Source organism: Pelmatolapia mariae, linkage group LG20 (genome assembly GCF_036321145.2).
Source record: "Pelmatolapia mariae isolate MD_Pm_ZW linkage group LG20, Pm_UMD_F_2, whole genome shotgun sequence".
NCBI classification, from domain to species: domain Eukaryota; kingdom Metazoa; phylum Chordata; class Actinopteri; order Cichliformes; family Cichlidae; genus Pelmatolapia; species Pelmatolapia mariae.
Genome location: NC_086244.1, coordinates 17,581,729 through 17,593,815, shown reverse-complemented (window position 1 = coordinate 17,593,815; position 12,087 = coordinate 17,581,729). Strand labels below are relative to the sequence as shown.

At 41.7% G+C, this 12,087-nt stretch overlaps 1 protein-coding gene across 1 annotated transcript in view; it reads right to left on the bottom strand.

The window, feature by feature from the left end:
* LOC134619336 (membrane-associated guanylate kinase, WW and PDZ domain-containing protein 1) overlaps positions 1 to 12,087 on the bottom strand; it is a 50,330-nt gene that overhangs the window by 4,420 nt on the left and 33,823 nt on the right. The window contains exons 10-16 of the mRNA XM_065469676.1: positions 10,793 to 11,339; positions 10,518 to 10,581; positions 8,832 to 9,218; positions 3,177 to 3,377; positions 3,004 to 3,080; positions 2,707 to 2,853; positions 105 to 243 (exon numbers count right to left, since the gene is read on the bottom strand). Of these exons, the coding sequence (XP_065325748.1) occupies positions 105 to 243; positions 2,707 to 2,853; positions 3,004 to 3,080; positions 3,177 to 3,377; positions 8,832 to 9,218; positions 10,518 to 10,581; positions 10,793 to 11,339 (1,562 nt within the window). The remainder of the gene's footprint in view (positions 1 to 104; positions 244 to 2,706; positions 2,854 to 3,003; positions 3,081 to 3,176; positions 3,378 to 8,831; positions 9,219 to 10,517; positions 10,582 to 10,792; positions 11,340 to 12,087) is intronic.

Below are 12,087 nucleotides of genomic sequence, written 5' to 3'. Positions count from 1 at the left end.
ACATGCAAAAGCTACAAGGTTGCCCATGTTTCACTCTCAAATTTCTCTTTTGCTATCTCATGTATTGCCACTCTTCAAATTAAAATATTCCCACGCTGCCTTACCATAATCAGGCACATAGCCATTTCCTCTCTTGAGGACAAGGTGGATGCGGTGGCCTCCTCTGCGGATCTGCTCGACGGCCTGGCTGTGGGTCATCCCGGCTGTACTGTTCCCGTTTATCTCCACAAGCTGATCGCTCACCTGCAGCCACACACATCATTTCACCACTTTACAAACTGGAGCTCAATCGTTTTAATCACCAGAGTCTGAAATTTTTATCCTTTATTTTCAACTATTAAATGTTAATGTTAAATGTCTTAAACGTTTCTCATATAATAATTTCGTAATTCCATTGATAAATACTTAAAGTCATGAGTCCAGAGAGAACCCACCCAGACATGGGGAGAACATGCAAACTCTTATAGTCATATAGACTTTAATGTCAAGGCTTCCCCTTCAGACTTTTCGGGAAATATCATCCAAACACATTTTAGCTAACAGAAAAGATTACATGCACATGTTTTATATGGTTTCTATTTAGAAGTATGTAGTAGGAATAATAGTTTAACTGGTTCTAACTGAGTGATATGGCCTGGAAGTATCTGTGAGGCTGTTATGAATAGGAGTGGCAGGCAGGCAGGTACTTTCGGCTGCTTCTCTTCTCTCTTTAGTTTTGCCACATATTTACTTTTGTACAGATTGTACACTACAACCCTCCCTGGGCTTTTGAACCGGAAGATCTTTCACATTTTTAGGCGAATCTGAGAGCTACTACACTATGGAAACACAATAAGTAGTTCAAAATTTTAAAAACAAACAAAAAACCTTCATTTTTCAATTTTAGAATGTACAAAATTACAGTTTACAAAATTGACTGTCAATGGAGAACAAATCTCAACAAGAATGAGTGAAAACAAAGGAGAAAATCTTTCATCTCAGGTTTGTGTTATTACAGGTTTGATTACAGGTTTGCAGATCTGGAAATTGGCTACAGCCTTTACAGTGTTTACTTGGGAATGGCTGCTGTACTAGCAAAGCAAAGTTGCTTAATTTATTTCATCTTCTAGCACAGGATACACTGGATCATCCTTTATGAAAGAAAAACAGATAATTCTGTCCTACAATTAAATAAAAAAATAACCTGAAAGTTCTTTCCTTTATAATCTTCACCTTCACTTTGCAAAAATGTTGGTCGTTGCTTGACAGAGTTTTGATGATCGCCGAGCTGATTAATTCAATCAGCTCGATGTGCACAGCTCTGGTTGACATCCAGGTAACGAGTACTGTCCAATGCTTGCTGTCTGCACTCCCACCTCTTGGAGAACATGTACATTAATAATTGTCCAGGATTTAAACACATCAAGGCCCACATTGATGCCATCCTCTAGTCTTCTCCCACGTAACTTGCAACAAATAACAGACTTGCGGATAACAGGACATAAAGCATTTTGTGCCAAAAACCCAGCATCCAGCTGCTTGGACTGCTGCCTCCATTATATTATGTCCTTACTGAGATACTTTCTCATGATAGAATCTCACAAGCAGTGTGGCATTGTGATGTGTGGGACGATCAGAGTATGTTCACTTGAGAGGTCTGCAAACGATACACGAAACGCGAAGGATTTTGCTTCTTGAGCAGGCTTTGCTTGTTAAACATCTTTCCCTCCTCGAGATGTCTGAACTCTTCTTTAAAGACATCAAGACATCATACACAGATGGAATAATCACAACTTTCTTGCGAGAGCTCAGTTGTGGTTGACATCTGTTTGAAACATTTCCAGCCTCTGCATTTTGCACTGTGAGAATTTTCCTTAATGATGCTGACATGAATCAGCCTGGCTGAAGCATTGCAGAGTTTCCTCCAGTTTGAGAATAGCTCAAAGCGTTGTGAGCCTAATTGAGCCTCTGTGGTTCTGGACCCAGGGCTGGGAGTTCAAGTTGGATTTTATCATCTGAAAGGCTTCTATTAGCTCTTCAGTATTTGATGCCACCCAGTAAAGCCCCAAATTGGATTTAGCAAACATCTGTGTAATTCTTTTCAGGAAGCCTATTGCTTTTGACAGTGAAGAAAAGAGAAATGACTGTGAGCGCAGATACCTGTTGTTGCTCAGTGTTTGAGAGGATGGCAAAGTTGAGCTGGCACCACCCTTGGAGGAAGGGAAGGGACTAGATCTGAACATTTTGTTCAAATCTTTTCAGAGGTTTCAAAAAGATACCATAGCCACCAATGGAAATGTGCAAGAAGGTGTTTTATTGTTTAGTAGTCAGGGAAGACCACAGAGACCGGGATGACCCAGTGCGTCAGACATGCCACAGAGAAGGGTGAGGAAAAACGTGGCTCTTTTTTAACATAGGAGACTCAAATCAACAATGTCCAGTTTGGGCTAATTTAGCAGCCTTTTATAAGTAAAAACTGATTCTTTAAACACTATGGTTGTCTTTTCCTAATTTCTCACTTAGGAAAAACATGAAAAATGTGAATTCCCCTTCACATTTTTCCTTGACCTTGAGGTCAGGGACATGGATTATTAAACCACAACCCCCGACTACACAACTCTGTAGGTTTTGCTGAAAAAAATAAAAGCAGAACTCAGACGAAGAACTTCAATGCATTCATTTTATATTGTGTAAACAAGCTGAAATGCACATAGGAAACAGACTCACCTGCATTTTTTGGCTCCGTGATGCAGGCCCTCCCTCCATCAGTCCCAGAACGTAGAGGCCCATGTTGTACTCACTTCCTCCTCGGAGGCTGAAGCCGAATCCTGAGGGGCCGCGATCTAGATCCACACTGTAATACCTGGAGTCCCGCTGGGACACACAGATAAAGAAGTTTAGGTTAATATTATACTTTTTTTGGTTAAAAGGTTAATATTATACACTGGCAGTTAATAACAGCCACAATCAATGTAGGAATTTCAGTGCCCGTTAGGTACATGTGATTGAATGTGCTTCCCTCACCTTTGGACGTGACCTCTGTCCCTTTCTGTTTCTGTGACCAGAGTCATAGTCAGCAGTTTCTGGAAGGTTTGCAGAGTCTGCAAAAGATAGTGATTAAGGTCTGATTGTGAAATAAGAGCCAAGCTTTGCACTGTGGCATATGTGTATGTTTGGATGCTTATGTGAATGCCTACAGGTGCTGGAACGCGGGACAATGGTGAGACGTAGAGTATTTCCTGCCCGGCGAAGTATCTGAGCGAGCTCCCGATGAGGCAGAGTCACCACCGAGCGTCCCTCTACAGCCTCTAAACGATCCCCGGGCCGGATCTGACCGCTCTTTGCCGCAGGACTGCCACGACGGACCGTCACAAACCGGTGGGGCAGAAGAGAAGCAGCTGAAATAGGACAGAATAAAACAGTTATCAGTGCATTAAAGTAGATGAGGCTGGAACACGAGATTCCATCAGGCCTAAAAAGTTTCCTCTTAACTGGCTGAGAGTAATAAGTGGAGTCATAAGTAGATAAATATAAAAGCAGGAAGCCTAGCTCATCAGCGCATGTGTCAGGAATTCTAAAACAAGCTATAATTTAGCTTCGGATCATTCTTGACAGGCTATTTTATGAATTACTTCCTTGAAAGGAGCCAACCTAGTCCCTCCTTTCCCCACTATCTCCTTGAAACACTCTCCTCTTCTCCCTCATATTCCCATCTATCAACCTACCTCTCTAAACGCTGACACGCTACATACAGTTTTTCGCTGTCCAACAATGCACCTTCCCCCTCAAGAATAAACTGTCATGGAACGCAATCTTTCCGGCAATATTTTTTTTCAACCCAAATCTGTCAAACTGCACATAACAACAAACTTTAGATCTTTACATATCTGTTTACCCAGCACCAGTGATTCTTATGCTCAGCACATCTAAGATCCCCCTCAAATTGTAGCTTGTGTGCATTAGTATGCCACCGGCTTAGAAAACACACACAGCAGTACTTTTATTTTTCGTGCAAGCACCATCAAATATTTTTCTCCTCGATGTGGGAAAACGACTCTTCTCACCGTCATCAGCTATAAGACACAGTGTGAAACTGAGGTTACAGATAATACACAAGTGTGTTGTGGAAGGCGAGGACCGGACCATTAGCTTCATGTATAATGAACTCCATTTGTCTTATTGTCTGTATGAAGAGACCACATGCAATTAAGCTAAAATGGTCAGAAACTGAGGCTGATGAGGAAAATATTCAGCAGCCTAACAATAAATTTGCTTCCTTTAATCTCCTGAACCAACTAAAAAGCTTCTTACATTTTTTAGCTGGACAGTCTGTTTCTGTCTGCTGTATCTCTTATTTCTCTTTTTGTGTTTTAGTAAACTCCCTATTAGGCTTTCCCTGACCCCACTTTGAGGGAATGCGGAGCTTTAGTGGCAGCTGGCCCCTCTAGAGTCTTGCCAGTGGCCTTATGTAACCCATCAGGCAGCATAAACATTTTGAAACTGTTATTCAGCTGAGGTACATGACACTCAATTCTGCCCATGTCCCTCTGGTACCGAAATAGCATGTTTAGAGTGATTTAAAGAGCAAAATGAAATGCTTCGTTAACAGATTAAAATTGTATTCTTGGGGGTAGGAGTATGTCGTATGAGATGAGGAGCATGTCACATTGGAATCATGATTCAGTTACAAGGTTCAGCCTATAAATCAGAGCCCAGAGACACGAGTCCAATCTGGGCCTAATCTGGGTGACCCAGGCGGAAACAGCAATCAGGTCAAATCAAAGCCAAGCCAGCTTTGCAAATAGTCTTCTTATCATGCATAATACATCAACAGTGGCTAAACACATGAATACACATGCAAGAGCGATGCTCACACGCACACAGCAGCATTGTAGAAATGCACAGACACATGTTAAGAATCTCACACACACACACACACACACACACACAGACACACAGTGACTCACATGCAAAAAGATGAGGACAGATGCACTCAGCCACAAATGCACAAACAGACACACAGCTACACACACATGCATCTGAACGGACTGCATTATATCGTAGTGTCTTTTCCTCTGGCTCTCCATGTTCTCCTGTCCACAGTAATCCCACTGCGGTATGCCCAGCAGCCAGCCAACCTCTGACGTGCTGCACTGATTACCGCTCAGGAGTGGAGCAGCCCCCCTCCCCTCTTCCGTAAAAATCCCTCTCTGGACCCCAGATGAGGCGGCGAGCGTGGACATCGCTACAGCAGCCTGCGGATGTATACTACATGTTGGACACCGGGGGGGGGGGGGGGAGAGTGCTGGTTTTCAGCAGGATCACTCACATGGTAGTGTCTCTGCCAGTTAGTTAATGCTGAACATCACCGCTACAATCAAACTACCATTAGAGCTGGGACTAATCGCCTTTTACCACAAATGCTCATTATGTCTTGTGCCGTTTTACACCTGACTGGGCTTAAAATAACAACAAGATTTCCTTTCATCAGCTGTTGCTTTAATCACAAAGGCTGCATCATCATAACTGCAAAATCAACCATACAACGTATCTCTCGCAGCATCATTTTGATCAAGCATCTGACACCTCGAACATGTGAGCATGTGGTTCTAACTTTCACACCGTCAACACATCTGGCTGAGCAAACTTTAGAGAACAGAACGCAGTATTTAACACTACTACCTCACCTACAAAGCTGAATGTGAAACACTGCACCAAACCAAGACCAACCTCATTTCTGCCAAACACACAAGAAGAAGTGGAGCAAATAATTACGTTTGGACTCCTTCACAGTTCTCAAAGCAGACTGTAGTCTCTCCAGCATGGCTCTCTGATTCGCATGCACAGGAAAATAAACAAAAGGATAAAAAAAAAAAAAAATCTGTGTCAAGCAGATTCACATGCAGCGGTCGACAGGAGCGAAAACACAGGTTTGCTGTCGCTTCTGTTGCTCCTCAGCGAGGGAAACATTCAGTGTAGCATTCGTAGAGTGATGGAGAGAGCGGGAGGTACGGAGCGATAGATACAGAGAGACGGAGAGAGAGTTTTAATCTTTTGAAAAACCCGACTGGACGCTTTTACTGCAGAGCAAAAGGGGTGTGAGAGAGAAAGAGAGAGAGAGGGAGAGTGGGCAGGAGCTTATGAGTGAGTGAGAGAGGAAGAGAAAGCCAGAGATAGGAATAGAAAATTATTAAGAAAAAAAAAGAGGAAAAGAGAGACAGGAGTGGCATGACAGGGGTGAAATGAAGGGGAGAATGAGGACATGATGGAGATGGAGGCTTACAAGAGTGGACAGACTTTGTACTGCAGGGACAGGTGCACCTACAACCTTAATCTCACCATGAAAACAAATGTGTGCTCGCTTGGGCCATAAAGCAAATTGAACTGCATCAAAGTGGAACAGAGCAGCTAATGCAAGACATGTAAAGGTGAGGGGGTAATACATCACTGGGATGCTGTGGCTAACCTGCTATTCATAAGCAATACACTAAGGGGCAGGATGTGTTCACTTCCCAGACAGAACTGAAACAATGCAGCATTGTCCCGTAAGATCAAAGATACGAGACTACTTTTCTTAATTCAAGCTTGAATAGTCAATTAAAAAGATTGCAGACGTAAAAAAAATAAAAGAAAATCCATTCTTAAATCATTTTTGGAAATGAATGAAAGATGGGGCTGCCACATAAACTTTGTGATCTTTTAGCAAAGCAGTGCAAGCAGTTTGAACTTAGAGTATTTTTTAGTGGATAAAAGGATACGATCCATTAACAATATAAAATGGACTGTATGCTGGTGGTTTGTACTGTCACCTAACAGCACGTGTCAAACTCAAGGCCTGTAGAACAAATCTGTGGCTGGCAAATCAGGTTAGACTCAAATAATTTTGGCCCATGCAGCTCTAGCTGCGATATGTCAGCTTAACAACTTAAACAATTTCATCTGCAACAATGCAATCTCTGTTTTGCAAAAGTATAGTTTGTCCTCAGCAAAGTGGACATAAAATAATTACATTTTTCTGTGCAACCTGTTTCACTCGCTTGCTTTGCTGTATGACATATGTAAACTACACAACCATTTCTTTTCTAAAATTACATTTCCCTGTGACAAAGTGGTTAGGCATGAACTGATTTACCACTTGTCCCTTAACCACATTGATCATTTATTCCTTGTTATTTTACAGTTAACCATAATGCTTTAATTTAGACATTGCTGGTGTAACTTTGCTTAACATACTATCCCGGGTTTGTTTGTGGTAGCAGTAGTTACATCCATCGGATGCATGCATGCATGCATCCATGTTTTTTAAAGCAAATACTATTAACCATCAGGTCATTTGAATTTTCTTCTGTTCACAGGCAAATGTCTGGTAAATGATGTTTCTTTATGTTGCTTTGGTTATACTTACCATGTTTGTCCATTTATTCAGGTCCTATATTTAAACCAGGTGTGGGGGAAGGGCCGCCCCAGTACTTCCTGTTTATATAGGGTCATGAGGTCATTGATTGGATCACTGGGTGTAACCAAGTGAAGGGTTTTTCAATTTGTATAGTATTGTTTATTTTCTTTAAAGTAGCCTTTTGAGTTGTACTGTATGCAGTGTTTTACTTTTCAAACCATTTAGCAGAGTAAATGAGTTTGTCAATTTCATGCGTAATCTTATTCCTGTTCTTTGTTTAGAATCGTATTGTTTGGTCTGACCTATTTTTTTCAATGGTAGAGACTAATGAGGTTCAGGTGTGTGTAAAGTCCTGCATACAGCAAGTGGGATTTTTGCCTACCAGGATGGTTGTTTTATGGTAGAATGGAGATGCCAGAAATAAAGTACACTTAAAAGAAACTTGACTAGTATGCTGATGCTGTCCACTTATCACCTTCCTTGCTGTTTATGTTATGTTACCTCACATTCCCACACAGTGGTCATGTTCAGGCCTGTACAACAGGCTTTTGTGAGTTAGCTGTATGGTTGTGTATATTTTTTAAATTTTTGTTGACTGGCTGAGGGGGTTTATGCATTCAAATCTATACAAGATATTTTCCAATTAGAATAAATAAATAAACAGCACGTGCATTTTCCAATAAATAAAAGGAATGTGATTCCTTCTCTGGTAAATTCCTCCCACAGTCCAAGAAAGTGCAAGAAACAACCTGTCCAAGGAGTCCAGTGTGAGATGGGATAGCAGATTGTATATAATCTTAAACGGTTCAATTACTTGTTTCAACTCTCACAAAATAAAAAAATAAAAATATTGAGTTCATTTTGTCAAATAGTATGAAAAATAGGATAAATTAGGCTATGTCTTAGGGTGGTCCTGCAACGGGATTAATGAGTTGCTAGCCCAGAACCCTAGATAAACATTAAAAAAACAAAAACAAATGAGTGAATGACTCTAAAGCACAGCTGTGCACCTGACAAATGGTGAGCAACTTCCTGCTTCCAAGCCAAAAGTGCACTTCATGATGAAGCAGTCACTTGAAAATAGAGGAGGTCAGAACCAGTTTTCTTTACAACCCAAATAAAACCAACCTGGAAGCCTTTAAAAGAGAAAGGTTCATGGTGCATCATGACTCATCCAGTGGCATGTGGCCACAGTGACCACTTTTTAATCTGTAATTACCTAATGGTCTTTCTGTCCACAAGGGCGTCCAAATGAGACCCGTTTCAGTGGGCATCTCACCAAATGGCTTTACCCAGCCAGAAAAGTTCAACTAATGTTGCATAATGTCCATCCAATTCAGTTTCTTTGAATTAAAAAAAACACTGTGTCGCTCACCAAAACAAGTTAAAAGCTTTACTATCTGTAAAAGATTTAACCTGATGAAAGTGTCATGATAAGTCACAAGTTGAATCTTACCTTTACCATTCTCCACGTCCTGTGAGGCAATCACAAAGCCAAAGCCTTCTCCTGGCTTTCTCCTCAGCTCCACTTCAATTCCTCGATGCCGCCGAGTTCGTTCACCACTCTGCTTCTCCAGCACTGGAACGCCGGCAGCTTCATCCTCCAGGCCCGTGCTAATCCAGTCTTTGGGCTCCATAGTGAGGGTTACTGGAATGGACTCCAAGAAACTCGTGCTCTGGATTAATGAGGAACGTGCTGGAGAGGGAGGTGTGCCGACAGAGGTCCGGCGCACTTGCAGTGCTTCTGGGAGCACAGAGGAATTGTCAGGTGGAGGAGGGGGACGGAGCAGAGGTGGAGGGAGTCTCCGGATAGTTCCAGGGGAGACAGCTGAATGATAGACTCCTGATAAGGAGAGTGAGAGAATAAAACCGAAACAAATAAAGACAAAGAGAATACATTTTGTTAACGATTCACTAAAAAGTAGAGCTTCTTATTTTATTAATTACTGGAGACACCACATATAACAAAAAGGGGCTTTTAAAAAAATTTAAATAGCCCCAGAGCAGGGGTGTCGAACTCCAGGCCTCGAGGGCCGGTGTCCTGCAGGTTTTAGATATCTCCCTGTTTCAACACACCTGAATCAAATTATTAGTTCATTAACAGGCTTCTGGAGAACTTCAAGACATGTTGAGGAGGTAATTTAGCCATTTAAATCAGCTGTGATGGATCAAGGACACATCTAAAACCTGCAGGACACCGGCCCTCGAGGCCCGGAGTTCGACACCTGTGCCCTAGAGGATAGTTTGTCCAGCAGAGTGCACTGAAACACCACCATTATGCTCAATGTGATGCAGCACATGTTACAGAGTAGCATCGCTGCTGAGTAGGCATTTTAAGGAATAAAGGAAAATCTACACAATAATCACCAAATAATTTCCTTGTCACCAAATAATTTCCTTGTCAAAATAAGCTTGTTCCTGACAAATGATCATGTCATTCATGTTCATCATGTCTGTTAGCAAATAGGCAGCTAATTTGCCAGTAGAGAGGCAATTATTCCCAACTATTCCACTTGTACAATTGAGTTATTTCATTTCAACAGTATACAGGGTATTGGAAAAAGAATAAAACAACTAACGTGGGGAAATGATCTAATCTAAAGAACCGAGTCTACCTGCAGGTCTGAACAGAAAATTTCACTAAGAGTATTGGGTAAGCAGTAAAAATGGACAAAAAAAGTGAATGCATAAATGGTTAAAGCAGATATTAACAGGACAAGTGGCTGAAACTGTCTTATAACTATAAATTATAAATGGTGAGTTTCAGTAAAACTTTTGAACATGACAGGTGGTAAAAATGAACGTTCTTGAGAACTTCTGACAGAGCTATAGAGGAATGTCAGGAGGGAGAGGCTGAGAACCGCTGATGGAGCAGATTGCAAAGTAAACATCAGAACAACAGATGCTTAATCTGAATTCCACAAAACAAACAAACATTTTAATTGGTTGGTCAGATGCAAAGGTGGAACTTTAAAAAGTTCCCATCTTTTATTCTACTGCAACAAACATGCACATTATGTATGCACATTACTAAGCTGGCAAAGCAGTTTTTTGGTTCTAGTTCTTATGCAAGTCAGGGTTGCAGGAGAGCTCAACCTTATAAAAAAAATCACTGAATATCAAATGATTGTGAATTATTTACCTCCTCTGTAAACCAGTAAGATGACTTCTCCCCGTTTGGCGTGCTCCTGGATAATTGTTTGTACCTGAGAACAAACATAAAAACGTATTAAGTGGTTAATTTTGAAATTGTTTGCTTATTTTTAATCATGCAAAGTCATTTCTGATGATTCAAACTTAAGGGGTGTGAGGAAAAAATAAGCTAAAATGTTGGAAACCACTGTTTTTATGCACTGTATCATCTTCATCAGTTTATGTTTCATCTCCCTGGTTTTCTTTCCACTTTTTCTCCTTTACCTGTGTAAAGCTAAGGCTCTGGACGTCAGCTCCGTTGATTTTGACAACAGCGTCCCCTGGCTGCAGGGAGTTGCACTGCTTCCTGTCCCAAACTCGATTCACTACAGCAATAGTGCCTCCTGGACCGCCAGCCGTCATGCTGAAGCCCAGGCCTCTGTCTCCTTCAGTCTGGGCCAAGGCCACTGGCACCAGCTCCCCTCCACTGAAAGCGCCAAGTCCACTGCCTACACTCATTGCCCCAGGTGAGGACATGCTGCTGGGACTTGCAGTGGGGCTGGTGTTGCCCTGGAAACCATTAAAGCCACGGTGTTGAGGGCTGTCTGGGGTTGGAGGTCTGAGATGGGAGGTCTGTGGTCTGAATAGGTGGGGATGAGTGCTGCGGGGACCACCGGGGGAAGAGGAGGGCCTTCCTGGGGACTGAGGCAGGGGTAGCCGGGACCCCGACAGGGTGGACAGGTCACTCTCAGACGACTTGGATGTTCCATAAAGTAAAGGATGACGAGGTGTCGCGAGTGAGTTATTGTTGTGATTACGGATCATTGATGCCCTGATGAAGAAGAGAAAGGAGAGTTAAAATCAATACTAAATGCCTCTGTGTTCAGAGACAGTATCATATTAAAACATGTAGGGCTGCGGTATCTGCCATTTAGTTTTTAGAAATAATGTCCATCTCTGAAATCCAGTTTTCTCTCATCACAACATGGCAGATAGATTAACAACCCAGCAAACTGTAGTGAAGCTTAATCTATCTGACATTTGTAAGTTTTGCTTCAAAAATAATTATTGTGATTTCAAAATGCTTCCTTTTTTTGGCTGGCAACATTACCTGACTGATCACTGAAAATTTTGTTGCACTGAGGCTAATTATAGCCTAATTATAGCCTCAGTATCCTGTTTTTAGCTGGTAGCAACCCCATGTGGTTGTCATCTATTTCAAGGTTTGACATACTGTGGGTTCAGAGATGCTCTTCTGCATACTTTGATTGTAATAATTGGTTATTTGAGTTACTATTCCAGTGTGGCCATTCTCCTCTCAAGTCAACAGGGCATTTTCTCCCAGAGAACTACTGGGACAACGGATATTTTCCTTTCTTTTTTTTCAGAGTATTCTCTGTAACCCCAACCGATGGTTGTGTGTAGATTAGCAGTTTCTGAAATACTCAGACAAGCCCGTCTTGCATAAATAGCCATGCCATGTTCAAAGTCACTTAAATCACCTTTCCATTCTGAATCACGGTGTCAGTTTAAACTGGTATTCTTGGCCATGTCTATATGCCTAAATGCGCTTATTTGCT